The sequence below is a fragment of the Eublepharis macularius genome, chromosome 8, assembly GCF_028583425.1.
Source record: "Eublepharis macularius isolate TG4126 chromosome 8, MPM_Emac_v1.0, whole genome shotgun sequence".
Lineage (NCBI taxonomy): Eukaryota > Metazoa > Chordata > Lepidosauria > Squamata > Eublepharidae > Eublepharis > Eublepharis macularius.
The window spans coordinates 85,044,556-85,069,390 of NC_072797.1; the positions used below are offsets into that span (position 1 = coordinate 85,044,556).

General features: G+C 40.7%; 1 protein-coding gene across 1 annotated transcript in view; it reads left to right on the forward strand.

Annotated features, from left to right (window-relative positions):
* Window positions 1-14,051, forward strand: part of SHC3 (SHC adaptor protein 3) — a 71,385-nt gene extending 57,334 nt beyond the window's left edge. Inside the window, exons 11-12 of the mRNA XM_054987668.1 lie at window positions 7,601-7,896; window positions 13,920-14,051. Of these exons, the coding sequence (XP_054843643.1) occupies window positions 7,601-7,896; window positions 13,920-14,048 (425 nt within the window). The 3' untranslated portion in view covers window positions 14,049-14,051. The remainder of the gene's footprint in view (window positions 1-7,600; window positions 7,897-13,919) is intronic.
* Window positions 14,052-24,835: the final 10,784 nt, after the last annotated feature.

Genomic DNA, 24,835 nt, shown 5'->3' on the forward strand with positions numbered 1-24,835 from the left:
TCAGAGCAGCTGTCCATCTAGTCCAGCACCCTGTTTCATGTAGCAGCCGACTGGTTGCCCTGGAGGGCCAAACAAACAGGGCTTAGAGTCTGAGACCATTCCCTGCGGTTGCCTCAAGGCACCGGTACTCAAGGCACTCAAGGCCTCTGCATATGGAGGCTCCCTTCAGGCACCATGGCTAGTAGCCATTGATGGGCCTTTCCTCCATGAATCTGCCTAGTCCCCCTTGAAAGCTATCTATGCTCGTTACTATCACTTCTTGCCCTGGCAATGAATTCCACAGTTTAATTACTTGTATGGTATTTACTTTTGTTGGCTTGGATTCTACTTCTCTTATAATACTAAAACTTAGGAGCAGGCCGAGGGTAATGGACGCGTCTCAGTAGAGCTCCATATCACCTCACCTTTACCCCACCAAAATAAAACAAACGGTATAAATTTCTATAAAACTAGAATGAACAAGAGAGTCCCAGACAGAAAGAAATCACAACTGAAAGCTTCGAGGAACTTACAAGATTTCTTTTCGCTGAAAAAAACGCCTCAAAACAACTCAGGAAGAGAGCTAAACAAAATGGCTGAGGCCTATGAAACTGAAAAGGTTCCCTCAGCAGAGGACAGTAAGATCGTTTTAAACCCTCAACTTACACAACTACAGCACAATATAATTCAGCAAATGAATATAATGTTACAACCCCTAACAAAACAACTTGCGGAGATCAAATTGGACTTAAACAAGACTAACACAAAAGCAGATAAAGCTTTAGAAACAAGCACTGAAACTCGACAAACAGTCTGTGAGTTACAAAAAATAATAGAGAACCAACAGGATAAACTGCTGGCTCTTGAAGTTAACGCGCATCAGAGAAATTTGAAGATAAGGGGTCTGAATGAAGACCTAACCAGAAAAAAAGACTTACTTAACTGTTTAACATCTTGGTTTACAAAACAACTTGATCTAGAAGATGGAGTGGCCCCATACATCACAAGGGCATACAGAATAGGCTCAGAAAAGCTAAGCAGGATAAAAAAGCAACCAAGAGATATAATCATTGAAATACCTGATTTCAGGACAAGGAAAAGGATCTTAGATGCAGCGAGGGGAAAAGGCAATTTTTCCTTTGAAGGTCACCCAATTCAAATCTACATAGATCTTCCTGCTGAGATCCTCCTTAAAAGAAAAGAGCTTAAGAAGACAACAGAGGCACCCCGGAGTGCAAATATCCCATATAAATGGGTTAACCAAACAAAGCTCCTTGTTATCATGCAGGATGTGCAGCATATCATCACAGATCAAGCCTCTGGGGAAAACTTGTTAGTAAATCTCAATATAGAATCACCAATGGAAACAAGCAAGTTGAGCCAAAAAAGGAAAAGTCATCAGTTGCTGTCTCCATTGAAAAACAGCAAGATCCCTGTGTGGTTTAATTGAACTCTGGCAAGTTTATTGTCTTCATTTATGTGTAAAAAAAGAAAAAAGATGCCAATTGATAGCGATTTACCTGTAAGGGGAAACATTGAAGCAAAGGTGGGGGGTGGGGTGAGGGGAGTACTACAGACATTGCTCCCATTATTGTTGAAATTGTACAGAGAGTGTTTTGTCAGTTAACTTGAAGCCTAAACAGCCAAAGGGCACTGGTATTTACCAGTAACTTGTGAGTGAATTAACTTACTTGTTTTCAAGGGCTGTTTATTTTTATTTTACTTCTAATTTTTTTTCCTTTTTAATTTTGAGGTGGGAGGGAGAAGGGAGGGGGAGGGGTGTGTGAGAGGGGGGAATTACATTGTTAAAGTTTTTTGAACGTGACAGCAGGGAGTTAAGAAAAAGAGTAACCATTATTGAAAGAAAGAGGAAAGTAGTTTGCAGTTGCTAGACTTGTTAAAACATTTGTATAGTTATATAGAATTTCTACTTTGTATTAATAAGTAAATAAAATAAGATGGTTTTATAGGATAAGTTAGTATAAATATTATTGTGAATATAGTTACATCATCAATAGGGAAAGAATAATAGAGAAAGGGGGAAGTGATACTAGTTGTATAATTGATTGGTTTTAAGTATTCTGTGGATTCATAAATTTTTGGAGATAGTTGAAAATAGTTGAAACAGTACCCTAATACATTCTGAGGGGAATACTCTATTTCACTTTTAAACTCATTTAGGAATAAACAACAATATAGGTGAAGAAAATACAGGGGGAAAGAAAATAGAAAAGAAACAGGTAATATATTACTCTAGTAACCTAATCAAACTTAATCATACACAATGCAACCAATATTAAAGGTCACATCCCAAAATGTAAGAGGATTGGGAAATCCAATTAAAAGAAGAAGAAGAATTTCTAATTTGGCACAAACAAAATCGCACATCATAATGGTACAAGAAACCCATATGAATCCCAAAAAGTTTGTAGAACTGAAAGCAAATTGGATACAGAGCCAATATCATGCAATGGGAAACTCCAAATCTCGGGGAGTTGCCATATTAATTTCCAAAGAAATAACTTTCCAATTAAACAGCATGGTGAAAGACCCAAAGGGAAGTTATATATTTGTGAAGGGGTTAATAGCGGATCAAATGGTAACCATAGCATCACTATACGCACCTAATGAAAAGCAGCTAGAATTCATAGAAAATACATTGCAAAAGCTCTCTAACTTTCAAGAAGGAATTACATTAGTAGGAGGGGATCTGAACTATATAATAGATCATAAATTGGATAGATCACAATTCAATATCAGTGTTAAAAAGGGGAAATCTAGTAAAACTAGATTGGCCACTCTATTAAAAAAAAACCACTTGATAGATACATGGAGATTTCTCCATGACAGGGAGAAAAGTTATACTTACTACTCGTCTAGGCACAACATTTATACAAGAATAGATTTTGTTCTGGTATCTGATTCATTAGGCTCTAGATTAGACTACTCTGAGATTAGCCCTATAATTATATCTGATCATGCGAAAGTCTCATGTACCATACTTAATAACTCTGATAAAAAAGAAGAATCTAACTGGACTTTCAATAGGGCATTACTTATCAATGAAATTACAGCAAAGGAAATTGAAAAGATATTAAAAACCACAATAGATGAAAATAATAAACCCAACACTAAACCACACATACTTTGGGATACGATCAAAGTAGTTGCAAGAGGGCACATAATGGCATTATCTTCTAGGATTAATAAGCAAAAGAGAGAACAGAAAAGAGAAATTGAAAATAAAATCAAAATCTTAGAAGACAGACATAAGAGTACAGGAAGCAAGAAAGTTTATCAAAATTTAATAAATCAGTGGAGATTATTGGAATCCCTAGAAACAGACAAAATACGCAAAAACCTCATTTATGTAAAACAAAAATATTGGCTGAACACCCCCAAATCTTTAAAACTGCTCTCATATAAAATCAAAGAGAAAAATGCAAAAAGAAACATCTCACACATAATAGATAGTAAAGGAAGATCCCTTACAAAATCTAATGACATAATTAATTCTTTTGAAACTTACTACAAACAACTATACTCGACAAAGAAACCAGATCTACAGGATATAGGTGCATTTCTAGCCTCAATAGACAAACTTAAAAAATTATCAGAAGAACACCGAAATTATCTGGACAGTCCTATCACATGTCAAGAAATCTCAGTAATCATTAAAAACTTAAAAAATAATAAATCCCCGGGACCAGATGGATATCCACCCGAATTTTATAAAAGGTATTGTAATTTACTTGAGCAGCATCTTCAGAACGCATGCAATAACGTAAGAGATCATGGTTTGTTGCCCCCAACGTGGAATATGGCCTTAATAACAGTCATCCCTAAGCAAGGAAAGGACAATACAAGAACCTCATCATATCGACCTATATCGCTCCTTAATCAGGATTATAAAATTTTCACGGCAGTAATGGCACATAGAATAAACTCATTCATACATAATTATATCCATCCGAATCAGACAGGATTCATACCCAGAAGAGATATGACGGACAACATTCACAAGACATTAAATCTCATAAACCACTGCAAACATCACAAGAAACAGGCTCTCTTTCTATCATTAGATATTGAAAAGGCCTTCGATACTTTAGAAATAACATACTTGGACAAAGTACTGCAAGCTATGGGATTTGGTAAAAAATTTCTGAAAATACTACATTCTACATATATACAACCAACAGCAAAATTTGAAAATAAATGGGCAGACCTCCGGAAAAATTTCAATTGATAGGGGCACTAGCCAGGGATGCCCTCTATCACCAACTCTATTTGCCATTGCAATAGAACCACTGGCTATTACAATCAGAGAAAATAATAACATTAAAGGAATCCAAATTGGAAAAGAACATTATAAGATGAGCGTATTTGCAGACAATATGATTATTTATGTGACTGATCCCCTTTGCACCTTAAACTATTTAGAACAACTACTCACAGAATTTGGTATGATTTCAGGTTTACTGATAAATCAAACAAAATCACAAATATTACCAATTAACATAAGGAAAGAAGATGCAGACAAAATAAAAAAACAACACAAGTTTCATTGGTTAGAAAAGGAACTGCTTTACTTAGGAATTGCAATTTCTACTAATAACAAAAATTTGATACAATCAAACCACTTTAAAATAATTACACAAATTAAAAATGACATGAATAAATGGAAAAAGATAAAAATCTCATGGTACGACAGACTTCATTTGATAAAAACATTTATTCTACCTAGAATAATATCTGTCATGAGAGCTATACCTATTAAAATTCATGAAAACATAATTAAGCAATGGCAGTCCATACTAAATTCTTTTTTGTGGGCTCACAAGAAACCCCGGATTTCCTTTAAAATTCTGAGATTAAAAAATCATCACGGAGGACTTAATTTCCCTGATCTATCATTATACAACAAGGTAATCAGACTTTCCAATCTCCTCTCGCTTTGGCACTCAAACGAAACAACAGAGTGGACTTCGACTTGCAATAAGTTACCACCCCAATGGAAAGTACAAGAAATAATTTGGAACCCACCTACTAAACGACCTAAAGGAATAAAGAATAATTCCTTCCTTGATGCGATCCTACATATTTGGAATAGCACCAGAACTAAATTAATACCAGACATGTCGAGGCACTCTCCTATTTCTGTACAAAACATATCAATAGACACTAAAACTCAAATAGCAAAAACACTGAAAACTACTGATATTATCACATTAAAAGATATAGCAACGAAGGACGGTCTCATAAGCAAAACTGAGATAGAACAAAAATTTCAAAGCTCAATTCCTTGGTTCTTATATCTGCAATTACAAGCTGTCACCCAACAAATAAACATAAGAAAGGTTATGAATGCAACTCAGACAAGATTTGAGCAATTCATGGATGCTAAAAAATATCAAAAAAGGGCATGATTTCAAAAATATATGGCCTGCTATTGTCCTCTAACATCCCTAACAATTTTAATTATCAAACTAAATGGCATAAAGATCTTAATGAAGTACTGACATTAGACAACTGGGAAAAAAGTATGGGCATCAAAATTAAATAAATCCTCAACTATATTAACTAAAATACAAAGCTATAAAGTTATACATAGGTGGTACCTAACACCCAAAAAAATCTCCTTAATTTATTCTTCAGCATCGCCCTCTTGTTGGAAGAAATGCAATAATGAGGGTAATTTTGCTCACTGTTGGTGGGAATGTCCCTTGATATCTCGATTTTGGTCAGAAATACTAAATATTATTAAGGAAATAACAGGGTACAGTGTCCCTATGTCACCAAAAGTAATCTTCTTGGGACTGTGGGATCAGACATCAGTCCCAAATGTTAGAAGAGACCTTATCAACTCTCTCCTGGTGGCAGCTAGGAGTGCAATAGCAACCAAATGGAAAGACCAATCTCCACCTACTACAGAACTTTGGTTTACAAAAATCTGGAACCATTTGATAATGGAAAAAATAACTGACAATCTACATCAGACAGAATATCAATCTTCGGGATCAAACTTCTGGGAAAAATGGATCCCATTTTACGAATTCATAAAAGCAAGAGATCTGCAACCTCCCTCTTCACACCACTCATTGTTAATGTATTAAAGTTGAAGCACTGTGTTAATATTTGTAAATGCAATGTATTATATTGGTTTGTTGTTTGATTATTGTTACAGTTCTAAAATTGAATAAATTTTTTTTAAAAAAAACTTAGGAGCATACCATTTCTTTGAGCGCTCCTGAGATCTATTTATAGGAGACAGAGAAGACACTCCCTCTATGCTCTTTCTCCACTCTAGGCATCATTATATAAATCTCTATTGTGTGTGTCCCCTTAGCAGTCTTTTTATAGACTGAAAAGTCCCAAAGGCTCCAGCCTTTCTTCATGAGAAAGTTGCTCCAACCTCCTCATTTCCCACACGACATTCTTACCTGCCCCTGTTGTGTTCTGGGCAAACTGGCTTCAAACTTTGCCAACATTACTGCAGGCATCATTTATCTTAGTCTACTTATGAAACAGTCCCAAGAGGTGTTATGTCTCCCCCAGCATGTTGCTTCAGCAACTAAGGACTGAATTGATGCTACCAATGGCAACCACTAACGTCAATGACAGGCTGGCTAGCAAACACCCTTCCTCCTCAGATGCTTCAGCATGCTTGCCAGTCCACCTCATCTACATTGCAGGAATTAAGCTCATTTAACAACCAACCTGCACCAAACTATGCCGGTCCCTATTCTTGGTGGTCTCTCTGCCACACTCCTGCGCGAGGTAGCATGGTTAAATGAGCATCACGAGCATGTATTAGATAGTATCCATGCTATCACTAGTGAAGAGCAACATAATTTCCCTCCTAAGCCTCTGCTGTTGGGTATATACCACATTTTTAAAGTCTTTAAAAGAATGAGTGCTCCTGCACTATGTTGTTCAAGCACAGGAGTACTTTACAGCTTGAAATAAACAAACAAGGAAGACAGAGCAAAATAGCAAAGAGTCCAGTAGCACCTTTAAGACTAACCAACTTTATTGTAGCATAAGCTTTTGAGAACCACAGTTTTCTTTGTCAGATGCTTCTGACAAAGAGAACTGTGGTTCTTGAAAGCTTATGCTACAATAAAGTTGGTTAGTCTTAAAGGTGCTACTGGACTCTGCTATTTTGCTACTGCAGACTATCACAGCTAACTCCTCTAGAAGGAAGACAGAGGTGATCATTAACAAAGGAACCCTGCTTCCCCCAACAGCTCTGTACTACATTATGGATCTATTTCCTTAAAAATACTTTTCCACAACCAAGAGATACCCTTCTCCAGTACTGATGCTCAGCACATCTCTCAGGATCATTAACAACAAAACTAGCAATTAATAGCATTGGGAAGGTTAACTGATTGAGCCATCTATTGTCCTCTTCTTTAGAACAAAATATCTCATATGTAAAAACATCCTTGAGAGCTGCAAATCTTCTTTTAAATACCTTCCCAGAAAGTTGTTTTATAAGACGACTTCTTAAGAAAAAAAAAGCCATTCTAAAGCAAAGTTGCCATAAGAAAGACTGTATTACACTGGGTTTCAGTTCAGTCATTACTTGTGTATGTTTGTTCTACGTTATCACCAGGTCCTTTTGAAGATGCTCTCAAGAGCCAAACTCCCGAGCCCCTTTTGAACAAGGCTACCTCCGTGGAATGTACCAGTCCCCTTCTGTCCAGAGCAGCTCACGTGGCAGCAGCAGAAGAGCTGAGCACAGAACCCTGGTATCAAGGGGAGATGAGCCGGAAAGAAGCAGAACAGCTCTTAAAGAAATGCGGAGACTTCCTGGTGAGGAAAAGCACCTCCAATCCAGGATCTTATGTGCTAACTGGACTACACAATGGACAAGCCAAGCATCTTCTCTTGGTGGATCCTGGAGGAACTGTAAGTATTTAATCCAAAGATCTCTCTTAGGCCTCTGTTAGCATTGAGAGCAAGTATCTTCCTTAACATTGTATTGTCGAAGGCTTTCACGGCCGGAGAACGATGGTTGTTGTGGGTTTTCCGGGCTGTATTGCCGTGGTCTTGGCATTGTAGTTCCTGACGTTTCGCCAGCAGCTGTGGCTGGCATCTTCAGAGGTGTAGCACCAAAAGACAGAGATCTCTCAGTGTCACAGTGTGGAAAAGATGTAGGTCATTTGTATCTACTCAGGAGGGGTGGGGTTGAGCTGAGTGAGAAAGTGGTGCTTTCTCAATGAGGAAATTAATCATCTAAACCACGCACTTCAGGCAAATGGCTACTCCAGAAATGAAATCCGAAGAGCAATCAAACCCAGGATGAATCAAACAACCAAGGAAAAACAGTCTCCTACAGGAAAAGTGTTTTTGCCATATATCAAAGGAATTACTGATCAGATGGGAAAGCTTATGAAAAAGCATAACCTTCAAGCAGTATTCAGACCCACCCGAAAAATACAACAGATGCTACGATCAGCAAAAGACAGTAGAGACCCCCTCACCTCTGCAGGAGTATACCGTATACCCTGCAGCTGTGGACAAGTTTACATCGGGACCACAAAGCGTAGCATCCAGACAAGAATAAAAGAACATGAAAGACACTGCAGACTTGGACAACCTGAAAAATCAGCAGTGGCTGAACATAGCCTAACGCAAACAGGGCACAGTATCCTATTCCAGGACACCAAAATACTGGACAACACTTCCAACTACTTTGTCAGACTGCACAGGGAAGCCATTGAAATTCACAAGCATAAGCAAAACTTCAACAGGAAAGAAGAAACCTTAAGAATGAACAGAGCATGGTTTCCAGTTCTGAAAAACACCAGGCTAACAAAACATTCTATCCCCGACAATAGCCCTGCAGAGAAGATTAGCACATCAAGTACCAATCCATATGCAAAAGAACCTCCTCAGGATACAGTGAAGCCTCCCGCCATTAGCATTCCACACCCTGGGAAACTCTTACAGGATGACTCAGCTCAACCCCACCCCTCCTGAGTAGATACAAATGACCTACATCTTTTCCACACTGTGACACTGAGAGATCTCTGTCTTTTGGTGCTACACCTCTGAAGATGCCAGCCACAGCTGCTGGCGAAACGTCAGGAACTACAATGCCAAGACCATGGCAATACAGCCCGGAAAACCCACAACAACCTTCCTTAACATTGTTTCACTGGTATCTTTGTCTGTGTAATGGGATATTCAGGTCAATCCCTTTGAGGGAGAATAATATAGTGTTTGTGTAATTGTATTTATTTGCAAGTGGGCTTGTATTGTGGAGGTTTAGCAAGAAGAGCACATGCCATTTGCAAACAACATTCATTCAGGCCCTAATTCCAGCTGGACCTGAACTGTTTGTCAGCAAGTTCCCTGTTAGCCCCATCCAGCAAGTAAGTGTGATAATCCCAGGTAGCTTGGAACAAAGTGAATTATTGCTACTGCCAGTAAAAGCCATGGTGTAGTGGTTAAGAGCGCAGGACTCTAATCTGGAGAACCAGGTTTGATTCCCCACTCCTCCACTTGAAGCCAGCTGGGTGACCTTGGGCTAGTCATGGCTCTCTGGAGCTCTCTCAGCCCCACCCTCCTCACAGGGTGTTTTGTTGTGGGGATAATAATGACATACTTTGTAAACCACTCTGAGTGGGCGTTAAGTTGTCCTGAAGGGCGGTATATAAATTGAATGTTGTTGTTGTTATAATAAAATCAGCTAGTGAACTTTCACAGTCTTCAAGAAATAAACCAGTCTGGTGTAGAGGTTAAGAGTGTGGGACTCTAATCTGGAGAGCTGGGTTTGATTCCCCACTCCTCCACTTGAAGCCAGCTGGGTGACCTTGGGCTAGTCACAGCTCTCTGGAGCTCTGTCAGCCCCATCCACCTCACAGGGTGTTTGTTGTTGTGGGGATAATAATAACATACTTTGTAAACTGCTCTGAGTGGGCATTAAGTTGTCCTGAAGGGTGGTAAATAAATCGAATGTTGTTATTAAACCCACAGTTAAGGATTTTGTGCTCTCTGCAAACCAAATGAACCTATTTGCAAGGCTCATTTTTCTCAAGTTGAGCACCCCTTATGATCAAATTGATGATTTGTTTGTAACATAAACTTTCCAGTATTTCAAACTGATTTGCATCTATACACCCAGTAGCATTCAGTACAAGGACAGCTGGCCAGGGCATTCCCAGAACTTCCAGGATCTCTGGGGTAGATTCAAGTTATCATTTTCTTAGCCTTTTAATTGAGTTTGGGAGGCCACAACTGCAGTTCCACTCAACATCAGCAAGCAGTTATGGTGAAGATGATTCAGAAGAGTAGTTTTCAGGAAAGTTAGGCCTTGATAGATCAAATCCACTGTTTAAAGAGCCATCCCCTCTCCTTGCCCCTTCACAAATGGAGAGGGAAGGAGTCAGGTGTACACACACACACATTTCTGAGCATTCCATAAAACACTTTCCAATTATCTGTCAAACATTTTTGAATGTTTAAAAGATATCTGTGCAAAAATTATAGCAGTTTTGGGACAAGCAGGAGGATATTTACCTAACGTACTTATTCATTTGCTTCCTTTATACCCCACTTTTCTACCTGTTGGGAATTCAACACAACATTGCTCTTCTCACATCAAGAACAACAGCTTTGCTTCCTATGTTAGGTTGAGAGTGATGTAGCAAATGTCTATGGTAGAGTGGGCATTCAAACCTGGATCTCCCAGATCCCAGGCTAGCATTCTGACAGCTATACCATACTGCCTCAATAGCCTATTGTAATAATACTTCAGCAGAGAACCTATCTGACAAACCTCATGCTGTTTAGTGCAAATGAAGTTGTGATTTTAAAAGCCGGGTTTTAAAAATGGGCCCTAGATCCCCCCACCCCGACTGAACAATAGTATGGACAAACCATTATCCAACAGTCATAAACTCTGGGAGAGAAACAGCTGCAACTCATGTGTCATGGGGTCAAACAGACACCAGAGGGCAGTAAAGGATCATTTTTGTAATGACCCAGAAGCTGACTTAGTCTGTAATTGCTTCTACTTGTGACAGGCCAAATGAGAAAGAAAGAAAGAAAGAAAGAAAGAAAGAAAGAAAGAAAGAAAGAAAGAAAGAAAGAAAGAAAGAAAGAAAGAAAGAAAGAAAGAAAGAAAGAAAGAAAGAAAGAAACTCTCCCTTTTTCTTATGGGTCAAAAAGTCTGCAAGTTTTAGAGCAAGGCTTTCTAAAAACATGCAGCTAATGTCTGTGGTTCTGACTTTGTTTGCCCAAAGAACAACAAGCTGTAAGCTGAAACTAATGCTCAACATGGTCTCCTTGGTTTACAGTACTACATATTATAAAACATTTGGACAGCTTTCATAGTATAAGAATATACAATGTGGAGAACAATGTGTATTCAATCCCTTTTGATAATTAAATATTATTTAGATATTACTTGTCCATCAGAATTCTCCCCCCCCCTCAATTGTGATTTCCCCTTACACATAAGAGGAGTCAAGGGAGGATTCTCTACTACAGGCAACCCTAAGGGTCCTTTAGCTCCTCCCCATACCCCTCTCCCTGTTCCCCCCTTCAGCCCTGTTCCCCCCTTCAGGGCCTTACTGTCTGCCACTACAGGCTTCCCAGTTGCCTGCCTGTAGAGGGCAATCTCCCGGGGGTTTGCCCCATTGCCCGCTGATCATTGGCAATTGGCAGGAGGTGGCAAGTTCCCCAGAGATTGCCTGTCACTGGCAGGCAACCCAGAAAAACACACACTGGGTACATTCCGGGCAAGACATGACGACGTCACTTCATGGAGTGACATTGTTGCACCGGTTGCAGACATGCTCCCACGTTTCACTAGGGCCAATTTTGGCCCCAAACAGGCCAAAATTAGCCCTGTGCAAAGCATGGCAGCGTGCCCATACCTGGTGTGATGACATCACTTCCTGGAAGTGACATCACACAAGCGCTGGGAGCTCGCACACACTATGCATGCCTGTGAAAATAAACATGCAGAAGCCACAACGTAAGTGCCAGGCCTTACCCTTCCCGCCAAGAGAGTAAGGGGACCTTGCAACCCTATGGCACTACTCTGATCTGGGAGTTCAACTAGAGTGGTCTCAGAGCACCTCCTTTTTCCTTCACCCTTCCTAACAGCACCCCTCTACTGATTAGGGTATTGCCAGTTGATCAGTCAAGCTTGAGGCATGAGGACCCAGATAAAGTAAAGCAAACTGCTTTATTAAACAGGAGAATCACTAAACAGGTGAAGAAAGAAGCACTTGTGAGAAACAGTTTAATGGGATACATTTACAAAAGGCAGGGCAAAATTAACATATAAAGAAGCTGGCAAGAAAACAATAAAGCCTCTTAATGCAGCTAACTTCCTGGTCCCTACAACATCTGGCCCTTCCTGGGCCCAACCCACCTCCCTGGGTGAGGGAGCCTCTCCTGTCGGTCGCTGCCACACGGCTTCTGGGAGAAGAACACCTTCCCTTGCAAAGGGAGCTGATATTAGTTCTCCCACGGTCCAGCCTCCTTGGTGCTGACTGGCTTTCCTTTCCCCTCCAATTTCTCTTAGTCCTATCCAAAATCTGGGAAAGATCTTGGGAAATATAGGCCTGCAGAGGAATTGGCAGCCAGGCCTACTGGAAAAATTTACTCTAAGGCTTCCTTTGGTAACAGAGGAAGACTGATTCCCCCTCCTTTCACTGGGAGGAGGAAAATGAGACTCATATGAAAGGGTTTGTGGTCTTGAAATCCAATTCTTCCTGAAGGGATTCTTTCAGTGATATTGGACGAGCCCTTCCCTCACACTAATAGGATCATGGGGTGAGAGTTAATGAGCAAAGAAAATAAAATCTCCTCCCCCTTTTGGTAGGTAACTTGGGCTCAGCCCACTTTTATGCCTGAAATAACCCAGCATGGTCGTGGTGGTGGAAATTAGGCTTCAAGGACACATGACTTCTGGTGTGCGAGCCCAGACTCTTCCTACACAGATCCTTTCAGCAGTGCGATGGAACCTCCCTCTGAAGACGATCAGTCAAATCTTTTGTACCCGTGTTAGAGAGATCACCTTTGCGGGAAGGGGAACTAGATGCTAACAGACACTTATACAAGGCAACCCTGTGAATTCATGACTGAAATAAGATTTGAAAAAGTCGCTTTCCAACTTACTGCTGATTCCCTTAACTAAAACCCTGTATTCAGAATTCACGGCATCTGCCCTTTAGTAATGGCCAATTTACATACTGCGTGCTAAATTGAGCTGTCATGTACTCAGTGTCACACTCACTACTGCATTTTCATCATGTGAACTAGCACCTTTTAAAGGCCATTTTTCTGTTCACATCCCTTTACTTAATCATGTATAGTCACATGAATCTAATTTTTTAAAAAAAACAGTCAAAATGGTCTGTTTTATCCTAGGGAAAAGTTTGTGATCTGAATTTGATTTAAAAATGTGGAAGTATAGTCCTTCATTTTTTGAGGCTAAGTAGACCCCATCCTCAGGCTTAAAAAAAAATCAAACAAACAATCAAGGGCATGACAAAACAGACCTTTGACTGGATGTGACGCTAGAGTGCCTGTGCAACTCCGATTTTGCATAAGTTTGTTGACTTCATCTTGAACACCAAAGGTTGGCAGTGAGGGGCAGGCTGGTGCAGGCAAGGAAAGGCCACATGAGATAGCACAGTGAAAAAATACCTGCATTTCTGCCTTTCCACTTTTCTGCTTTAGGCACCCAAATATTGAATCAATAACTTGAAATCTTATACCCTGAAAACTTGTTAGTCCCTAAAGTGACATGGGACTCAAATCCTGCTGTTGTATTGCAAGCTAACACGGCTAACCTCCTGAAACTATACTCAAGAATCTCTATATTTTTCAATTCATACAGAGCCTTAGGCCAAAATTATCATTTTTGGTGAATATAAATTATTTTCCTTCTTACTCTTCCTTCTTTTCAGGTTCGTACCAAGGACCGTGTATTTGACAGCATTAGTCACCTCATCAACCATCACCTTGAAAACAATTTGCCCATTGTCTCTTCTGGGAGTGAACTCTGCCTCCATCAGCCAGCAGAGAGGAAACAATGACCCACTGATAAGAACAACGGCTATCTCTGTTGAGCCGCCACCAGAGAAGAGCTATAAACTGATTTCCATACTAAAAGAATCTCACCTGTTGTGTTTTCTGTAGGTTAAAGAAATACCATTTCACATAATATCAAGAAAAAGAAAATTCTTATTGCTTCCTAGGGATAGTAAAGCATGGTAAAATAACAGGCAGACTTTTCCCCTCTTTAAAACGACTTTAATAAAAATGATTCTTTAATAGGAATATTGACCACACATCAACACATTATATATAAATACATAGATATTTTTATTGTTAAAGTCAGTCTGCTGAATGTATGGAACAAAAATATTATGTCCCTTGCTTTTCTCTGAAGAGACCAACTCTGATTGTTCAGATTAATGAGTATCAAAGAGCTACGTTCCATGAGAACATGGAATACCTCAATGTCTAAAGGGTAGTTTTATGATCTAATAAGCACAATAAGAAAGAGAAAGCAAGCAATCTTCAATGACTAAATACCAGATGAGGGAAAATTAATCTAGGAGCTAGAATTCCAACAGGGCAAGTTAGTTTGTAACAACTTTTGTAAATATTCTTCACTGTCTCTTAAGTACAAGAGCATTTTCTCTTTTCTGATGTCCCACTGAAATTCTTATATAATGGTACTCCAAATTGTTTGTAACTTGTTTTGACTTTAACTTGGTGTGAATTCTTTGTGTATGAAGTATATGCATTGATTTTTCTAATAATACATAAGATAAGCTTTGATTTATTAAACCAATGTTCGATATTACGATTCTTTTTCTCCAGTCATTCATGTTCAGTAGGAAATTCTGGCCTTTCTTTTTATTTGCTTATTCTTTCATTTTTATGCCTACCCTTTCTCCAAAGAGCTCACACTGTGCTCAGAAACAAGGACTACAGTGGGTTATGGAATGGATTCATTTACATTTTATTTAAACACCATGGCAGAGGTTTATAAGATTATGAACGGTATGGAGAGAGAGTAGATAGAGAATCCCTCCTCCTTCTTAGAATACAAGAACTTGGATTACCCATTGAGCTGTAGATTCAGGACAAAGAAAGTATTTCTTAACAAAGCCCATAATTAATGTACAGAATTTATCCCCAATAGGGCTGGTCATGGCCACTGGCTTTAAAACAAGAAAGAGACAAAGTCATAGAGGCTGGGCCAGTTCACTGGCTGCTTGGGGCAGCACAATCTAGTAAGAGTGCTGACACAGCCAAACAGAAGGAGTTTCAGGCAAAACCTATCCCTAAGCCTTCGAAAATATACCTATCCCTGTTGCCACCTTCTACGGGGATGCTGGTAGCTGCCTCTGGAGCTCATCTTTTTCTCACTGACTGATGGCATGGGAGGAAACAATGGGCTACCATACGCTTGTCATCATCTCCTGAACTCACATACTGTTAAAAAGAGTTCAGTAGCACCTTTAAGACTAACCAATTTTATTGTAGCATAAGCTTTCGAGAATCACGTTCTCTTTGTCAGATGCATGGAGGGCAGAAGGAAACTGGCCAAATATAGAGGAGGAGAGGGGGGGAAACGGGGGAAGGAGGAGAGGGGGGATGTAAACAACTCCTTTGATATGGAGATGCAGACAGCTCCTTTTGGTGTGGGGATCAGTTTGCTTGTGTAAAGATTCAAAGGAGTTTGCCGTGTTAGTCTGTAGTAGCAAAATCAAAGAGTTCAGCAGCACTGCAGCACAAGCCCTCGATAACCACAGTCCTCCCCGCCAGATGCATCTGACAAAGAGAACCGTGGTCCTCGAAAGCCCACGCCAGGTGCCACTGGACTCCCCCTGTCCCCGCCTCTGTTGACACAGGTCCAAGGCAAGTCCAAGCAACACTGTTTGCATGGCTGTGGTTCAGCTTGGTCTCTTGACTGGCAATGTACAGCCCCTGCTTGTGCTGACGAAATATCGTTAACTACACTACCTAGTCTATCAATGGGTATGAGCCAAATGGTACCTCTGTGTATCAAGATCCTAGGAAATAAGGGTAGGCAATAGGGGAGGGTCATAAAGGACCATTTGCTTATGAAATTTCAAAGCCATCTGGCTGGCTGTTGGTGGGACATAGAATACTGGACTAGATGGGCCTTGGTCTCCTCCAACAAGGCAGCTTGTAACTCATCTTCAGAAAGTTTTTTTAAAATAAAAAGTTGATAGCTATCTAAAACAATTCGTTTTAAAGCCGTTTTATCCATGATTCTGACAGTAAAGTCTGTCTTGGAGTAAAAAAAAGAAACAGGATTCTGTCTGTTATATGCATTATCAAGATTCAAGTCCTTTAGTCGCCTTGACTTCTCACACATCACTTTCCTTGTGTCAGGTTCCCAACTTCATGTATATTAGCAACAAGAACAAAAAAAATCCATCACCTGTTCCAGTGTTATAGGTAAACACAGGTATATCTGTGCTGGGAAATGAACATGTGAACGAGCCCTCCATTAGCTTGTAACCCTTGACTATATCCTTTAAGGTACCTAGTTGTCTCTGTTCATGTTACTGTTAAGGCTGCAGTCCTGGAAATAAATCTCACTGAAACCAGTGAAGCTAACTTCTGAACAAACTGAGGAAGGATTGAGCTACAGATCTTTTTACACTTATGGCACATTCTGTGGATTGGTGCTAATGTGGGAAAACTTCATGATGCCGTCAGGTGAACTCAGGGCCGGATCTACATATTTTTTGAGTGGGGGGAAAAGTAAAAAATGGCGCTCCCTTATATTTTTTCTTTATATATACATATATGATCAATGTTTTAAATATAAATATATAATAAACAACTATTTTAAACAATAGAATAAATTGTGTTGACTCCCTTTGCAGAAAGTCACTGGGGCAAGGCTGCCATGGGTAGGCACAATCCCGAATGCAAGTTGAACTCATCCCAGAGAAAGCCCACACTGACAAAACTGAAGGACAGGAATACAATCCCCCCACAACCTAAGTGAAGGAAGGGGACAGACATCTAATCAGAGAATCACATCTATTCCTAGCAAACCAAATGGAGGGAAGGGACATGGCTGGAACTTAGGTCAACAGGACCAGCATCACTCACAGCAGCCAGGCACTGGGATCAGCCAGTGGGGAAACAGCACAGAACAGAACCAAGCAGTATCCAACCAGAAGCACAAGGCATTCCCTTGCACCAGTCTGCTTCTGTTGGGTTACGTTGCAGCTGTCTGCCTTGCTTCAGTTTGGTTTGGGAGGAAAGGATGTGATTCTTTTATGTGGTGTTGGTATCCTTCCTTCATTTTGGTTGCGGGGGGGATTCCATTCCTGTGCTTCAGTTAGGTTCTGTTGGGCTTTCTCTGAGATGAGCTCAGCTTGCATTTGGGAATTTTCCCTGGCCATGTCAGCCTCGTCCCAATGTGTTTCTGCAATAGGAGTCAGCTTTGGCGGCTTACCCTTAGTTTTAAGAAAGCCCACCCTTCACTTTGCTCATTCACAGATGCAGATCCTTCTTGTCCCTCCAAGAGAGGAACAGACCTATGCAAAGCACCTTCTGGAAGTTTGCTCAGCTGTGGACTCACTGTATGCCCTTGGGCATATCAACATATCTCAATATGCTGAGAGGAAGTAGAGACCTACCCCGCTAGGATGCTCCAGCTGGACTCTCTATACCTGGCATTATTCCTCCTCCAAAAAGCTGCTTCTTGATAGCATTGTATGTAGGATGGCTGCCCTACAACCTTGGAATTCTCTTCCACTGCCAAAACCCAAGAGCCTTCTAGCTGGGCTGATTGCCAATGATGAGGCAGAATAGCAACGAGACTGAGAAACTTTTTGATCACAATTCAGACAGGGGGGTGGGGCTTGAGGTCTAGAAACTTTCATAGACTTTCTTTCAAGGCTGTTTCCAAAACATTTTTCCAGGCTGGCAATGTGGCAACTAAGTGAGTACCATTATTCTGGTTTTCCCCACCCTACCTTTGACCCACTGAACACATATTGCCTACTCTGAACCTTTGGGACAGCAAAAGCTGGAGATTTACACAAAAGTCCAAAAAAGAGACTTGCGAATACTGTCTTTTGAGATTGCCAAAGAAACAATCAAGAACCCCTTTCCCAAATGGGGGCTTTGAAGATGCAGCTAAGCTGGGGTCTACAAGGAGCTTAGTAATATGGCAAAGAAAGCACTCTGCACATGCACAGAAGCATTTAGGTGTTAGGTTGTTCCAAAGCCAGTATCAAATTAAAGGTTCTGAAAAACAGCACTGGAGGTAAAAAAAAGTGCAAAGCCAATTAAATTGCCCCATAGCAGAAAATGGAGCTGCTCTTGACGTAGGCAGCAGGCTCTTATTTGTCTCCAATTCTTAAAAGAGAGGTGTCAGGAAACACGAGCCAAGCCCCATCCTTGAATTTCCCAATTCCAGATATAACTAGGCTGGTTGTGACTGTAGGACTAAATGCACTAAATGTAGGACTAAAAGGCAAACTAAAGTGGGAGTTTGTTGTTTTGAAGGGAAATTATTTCAGGAGGGGAAGCGGAGAAGAAGCAGATGGGGGAGAACCTGTGAAAATGCTTAACTCTTTCCTTGCCGGCCATTCCTCCACTCCAGACAGCCTCTCCACCAAACCCGGCTAGCGAACAGAGAGCCAAGCTACAAGTGATGCCTTACACAAGTTGGACACTTGTCCATGCACACACAGCAGCAGCCACCTCCTGCTGGTTGCTCTCGGTGCGCAGCTGGGCACTCAGTCAAGGAAGAGGGAAAGGGTGGTGGCTGGTGGCCAGGCTTGATCTGCATGCGTGCGTGCGCATAGAAGCCTCCTTAGAAGATGCCCTCTTGCTGGTGCCCTCTCTTTGGTGCCACCTGGGTCAAGCGACCCCCCACTGCCCCTCCCCTAAATACAGCCCTGGGTGAACTGTTCCACAACTGAGAGTGGTTAGGTATGGGTAGTCATTAATCACTATTATTACCCATTGGCAAGGCATCAAAAAGCCTTACTCAGATGAGCAAAGTCATCACAAAAGACCATATTGGGAAAGGTCGTCTTGCAGATTATGTGGGCTCCAGGCCCTGAAGAACATTATTGGCAATCATTAACAACTGAATTCAGAAACAAAGCGGAAAACTGAATTACTATAAAATAGGTCTCATACGCTCATTCTGCCCAGCTCCTTACAGTATGTTCCTGGTTTAGAAGATGCTATTCCAGCTGAACTTCCCGAGTTGCCTTCAAGGGTTTTCACATGTAGAATATGTTACAATAGTCTAGCCTCAAAGTAGCCATATCACCCAGGTCAAGGTAGGGAGCCATCTTCTGTGCTGAATGGAAATGGAAGAAAGCATTTTTTACAGCTAAATTAATTTGCTTGTGCGTCTGTATGGCACTCATGGCTGTATCGTGCAATCAGGCCAGGTACAAAGATACAAGCAAGCATGTGAGACAGTTTTCATAAGCAAGTTACAGTAAGTACAAAAGGGAGAGCTGGCAAAAGTAAACCAATTTTTTCCAAGCCAATGGCTCCCTATAGCATCCATGTTGCTTTATAGTCCTGATGTTTTGTGATATACAGTATAAAGGATGATACAGCTGCCTTTAAACAGTTAGATAATTCGTTATGAACTGAAGTGGCTACTCCCTCTGGTAATATGCTTTCTTAAATGATTTTTTTGTTGGTGAATTTAACTAGACAATCCTCTTGATTAGTAGCCTAATTGGTAGAATTCTTAGAAGGTCAACCTTATTTTCAATTACTTTAATTCCCTTCAAAATACAGTCTACTGTTCTGGTGATTAGTAGTGTACTACCAAATAATATATCACTAATTGACTTTGGTTTAGAGGTTTCAAGGTCTCGGTTTCCTCCAAGTGAATCTGAAATTACCTCCCTTTCTTCCATATAGCTGTTATTGGAAGCAGAGTTAGTTTGAAGTGCTTGACTGATGTTAGAATTGCTTGAACTGTATCTACTATCAATGGCTTGCTGGATGAAAAAAAGTCCTCAATTTTAGTCTGCTTAGCCGCAGGAATGGGGAAAGGTCCTCTGTGTCCCGAGCCCTTTTGAAGGAGCCCATTCTTAGAAGTCAAACACTCTCACAGGTGGAGCTTCTATTCACAATTAGCAGCCATAAAATGAGGTTCATGGTACTAACTGCTCCTTCGTCCAAACACATCCAAGCAGGTATATTCTTTGCTTTTCCCTCTGCACTTTATTATTTCTCCTTCCCTCCAGTAGTTAAACGACACAATTAAGCAGTCACAGCCAATTTTGCTGCTTGCTTATGCTCCCACTCTATGGAGACCTTGATAAGACACTGAGAAGGATTGTTTATAGTATCAAACGCTGAGCCAATTAAAATAGCAAACAAAGGGCAAATCCACACTCACCATCCGCTTATCTTGCGCAGTCATGGCAGTTGGGTTCATTCTGCTACCATGCTGTGCATCATCGCATTCACCCTCCCAGTGCGTCTTCGTGGCACAATCAGTTCTCCACACACCAATGAGTAAAGTGTTATAGTGGGCGGTTCCTTCCTCCGTCGTCAGCATTGATGGCGCACGTCACTTCTTTTTTTTTTAAAGTTAATTTTGCGCTATACCGATATTCCGACTTTTAAGAAATGGCAAGGTCCCCTCCCCCTCAACTTTGATTGGTCCAGTTTTTGCTCATCACAGACCACTTTCTAACAATTGGCTGGTTGTTATGGTGGGCAAATTTGAAAATAATTTGTCACATTAAAACATTCTCCGGAAACCCTGTTGCTCACAGTGGTGTTCTGCTTGTAGTAGTCGCCAACATGGATGCGCAGAGTGTGATATTTCTAATGATGGCTCAGATTGTGGTTGGCATGCTTCGCAGCACAGCCAATATGTTCCTAGCCTTTTCCCGTGCAAACCGCTGCTCACTAAAGTAGGTTTTGTGGTATACCAACCTTTCTTTATTGTGAAAATGCGCTATGAAAGCCCATTTTTTTAAAAAAAAGATCCGGGCAAAAACAGATTTCCGCCATTATCATGTGGTACGGAAAGGAGGCGCAATTGTGGTGTGGTGATGGCGGGGAACATGCGGAATGGGAAAGCGTGTGAGTATCTGCTTGAACAGCACCGCGGTTGCGAAAAAGGCGTGGAAACAAAAAGGAAGTGTGGATTTGGCCAAAGGCTCTGGTCAGGAAAAAAATATCTAACTAACAGTACAAAGAGTTTTAAAATCCAAATAGCTGGTCTAAATACCTTAAAAACCAGATAAAAACAACATTAAGATTGGAGCTCAATTTTTCACGTCTTACCTGGAGGCCAGCTTCCCAAGAAGTGCTAAGGGCCGTCTCAGTCTTCTCCAAGGAGACACGGCTACTAAGGGGCTGGGAGAAGACGCTGAAGGATGAGGACCACAGGATGCACTCGTACAAACCAGCTTTGGTCAGTGCCTGGAGGAATGACTTCCTGGAAATCCTATTTATAGCCCAGGAGAGCCTGATTTTGTCAGATCTCAGAAGCTACTACAAAAAATACTGTCTGGAGGTATAACAAATCAAACTACACATACAAGAATGTATGAAAATATTTTTAAATATATTTTTTCCAAAAGTGCAATAGTGCTAAAGTGCTCAATCTTAAATACCAAATAACAATTCTATTTTCCACTCATTCATAAACCTATCAATAAATCCTAATCAATGAATATCAATGAATAAATAGTAGACATGAAATATAATACATTGGATCACATTAATAATAAATAGATATTGTTCATAATAAATAACAATCATTAAACATCCTTTAAGTCCAACTGGTGAAAGAGAGTTCTTCTTATAAAGATGTATCTCTTTAACAATATGAAGGTTTCTGGGTTTTTGAATAAGTGGATAATAGGATTATTTGATACTTAAGATGGAGCACTTTAGCACTATTGCACTTTCTGAAAAAAATATATTTAAAAATGCTTTCATAAATTCTTGTATGTAGTTTGATATGTTGTTATACCTCCAGATGGTGTTTTTGTAGTAGCTTTACTACATCTGGAGGAGCCCTTTTGTTTGTTGTAGAAATCTCAGAAGTTAAGCAGGGTCAGCCTTGGTTAGTAATAGGATGGGAGAATTCCAACAAAGATGAGGGTTGCAGAGGCAAGCAATGGCAAACCACCTGTGTTAGTCTCTTGCCTTGAAAACCCCACCAGGTGTTGCCATAAGTCAACTATGACTTGAGGGCAGGATTTCATTCATTCAAGTTATACATAATGGAGGGAAAGATGGGATAGAAATACAAGAATGATGAAACAGAGAGAGGTCAAATATGGAAGAGAGTAATCCCACCCACAGCTTCAACAAACACAAGCTTTGAAGACGTCACTTTTGATAACATATCATGCCTCTTTTCCTAGAATGCCTTTTCTTAGTTAATTAGTATATGGGGCAAACAAATCAGAGGACAGCTTTGCAAGCAGGTTGTAGAAGGTCATCGTAATTGCATCTTGATACAATCATTAGCTTATTGCTTGAAAGCAGAAACCTGAGATTGAAATAATTAGTAGAAGCTCTAGAGATTGATGTCGGAACAAATGAGAAAAAAGGTGGCAGGAATATTTCAGTGACTCTCAAGAGGCTGCTCCAGATTAGGGGATCTAAAAATTGTAGGTAAAGATGTCCTGTAAGGACATTTCAAGCACACAAAGCATCATTTACAAAACAAAAGTAGCAAAAATGATTATAATTTGGTACATGCTAAACATCTACATAAACGCACAATGAACCTCATACCTTTACATCATGGCATTCTACACGGTGGATCAAAACTTTCCATTGACTTTTTAACTGGGTTATGTTGTTTGATTTCTGTAGTTCTCTAAATCTGACCAGTTTGTATAACTCAGCCACTTTCCCCAACTATTCCTTCTGTTGGGGAACAATACAGCTTCAAGCATCAGATGATCATCAATTGGGAGCGCTCCCCCGCCCCAAACAACTCTCCCTACTAAACTGAAAATTGGGGAAGTGCAATAGGAAATGAGTTTTCCCTTGTTTGAAATAATTGCCCGTGGGTTTGAAATTCTGCAAAATGTTTTTTGAAATTTGTGTTCAAAACAAAATAGTTATGAGGGTGTTTTTTAACCAACAATTTGAATTGTGCAAAATCTCAAATTTGCAATTTCATATCTGGTTCCATTCTAATTCTGAAAAATCTGTAGCTGTAACAGTATCAGCCAAAGAGAAGAGAGGAGAGCATGCAATTGCTAGCCATTCCTGGCATTGCTATTTTCTCAATGAAGACTTATAGTAGCCAGCACACAGTGATGACATCCTTTGCCCTGGGTAGAGGAGCTTTATGCCTGGGAAGATCTTGAGATGTTTCTTCACCTGTGCAAACTGGATACTATTCCATGGTTACTATATAATGGAAGAAATCCATCAGCACAGGCTTGCCCCTTCCCTTCATAGCCACGGCTTAGCGGATGTGAACAGGAAGTTCATTGGGCACCCTGCATGGGCTGTAACTATACTATGACAAGCTAACAAGCTAACAGTATGCTGAATAAGAAATACTTTTTAAAAAAATGTTAGTCACTTTCATGACTAACTAAGGCTAACTCTTTTAGGAACTGTGCATTTAATGGTGGGTACTGAACACTTGAAAAATGACGTCATTTTTTTAAAAATGGAGATTTTTCTCATTTCCTGGAAACAAGTGATTGCAAAGTTTTCTAAACTTCTCAAGCCATTGTGGTACCTTTTCTCTGGTACATTTCAGTAGATATTAGAAGTGCAGAACCGGGAAAAGTGATATGGAGAGGATATGCTCCACAGGAAAAGGGGAAACATATGTTAGATGTGTCTCCTGCCTTTTCTATTTTTTCTCCATATTCTCTCCTGCCTCTGATCTGCATGCTGAGTAGTTAAGTGATGAGAATTTAAAAATACTTACTGCGTTTACAACCATACAAAATTCCTACTGCCAGATGCTGTGCAGTCGTAAGGGAGAGGACTGATGTTCTGTTGATGTATATGCTCTGCTTTCCACTGATATGGAATTTTAGAATAGGGCTACTCAGTTAATATGGCCACTGGCTATCTAAAGTAGTTACTGTATTAATTAATAAAATAAGAACAGAACAATGCTCAAAATCCTGCTGAACAATGTAGTTTTCCATCATTTTCTCTGCAGTAAGTTGAAGGGCCTTCTGATTGGGGTAGGGTATTTTTAGCTAAATGATATATTGGTTGGTGACCATAGGGTTGCCAGTCCCCCTTTGGGGGCGGGGAATAATCTCCCCACTCCCACCCTCCACCCTCACTTACCTGGCAGGCGGGGGGAAAGGTGGGGGAACGCATCTCCTGGGGTGCACTCCCAGGCAGCATGGCACACTTCTGCGCACTGCAGTGGGCCAATTTGGGCCCCAAATGGGCCAAAACAGGGCCTAAATTTGCCTGCTGTGAATTGCAGGAGCTCGCCAGGGCCCTCCTGGCAGCACTCCCATACTCAGCAGCGGGCTAAATTGGGCCTATTTGGGGTTGAAATCGGCCCGCTGTGAAGCACAGGAGCACTCCAGGGCCAGTTACGCCACCCCAGCAGCACTCCCACGCTCCACAGCAGGTTGATTTCAGCCCCGAGTGGACCCATTTCAGCCCCAAACAGGCTGAAATTGACCCACTGTGGAGTGCAGGTGCACTACAGAGCCCATTGCACCACTCCAGCAGCACTCCTATGCTCCACAGCAGGCTGATTTTGGCCCCAAAGGGGGCTAGTTTAGCCCTAAATGAACTGAAATCAACCTGCTGTGGAACACAGGAGGACTCCCAGGTGCGGCATGAGGCCTGCGCGATGACACTACTT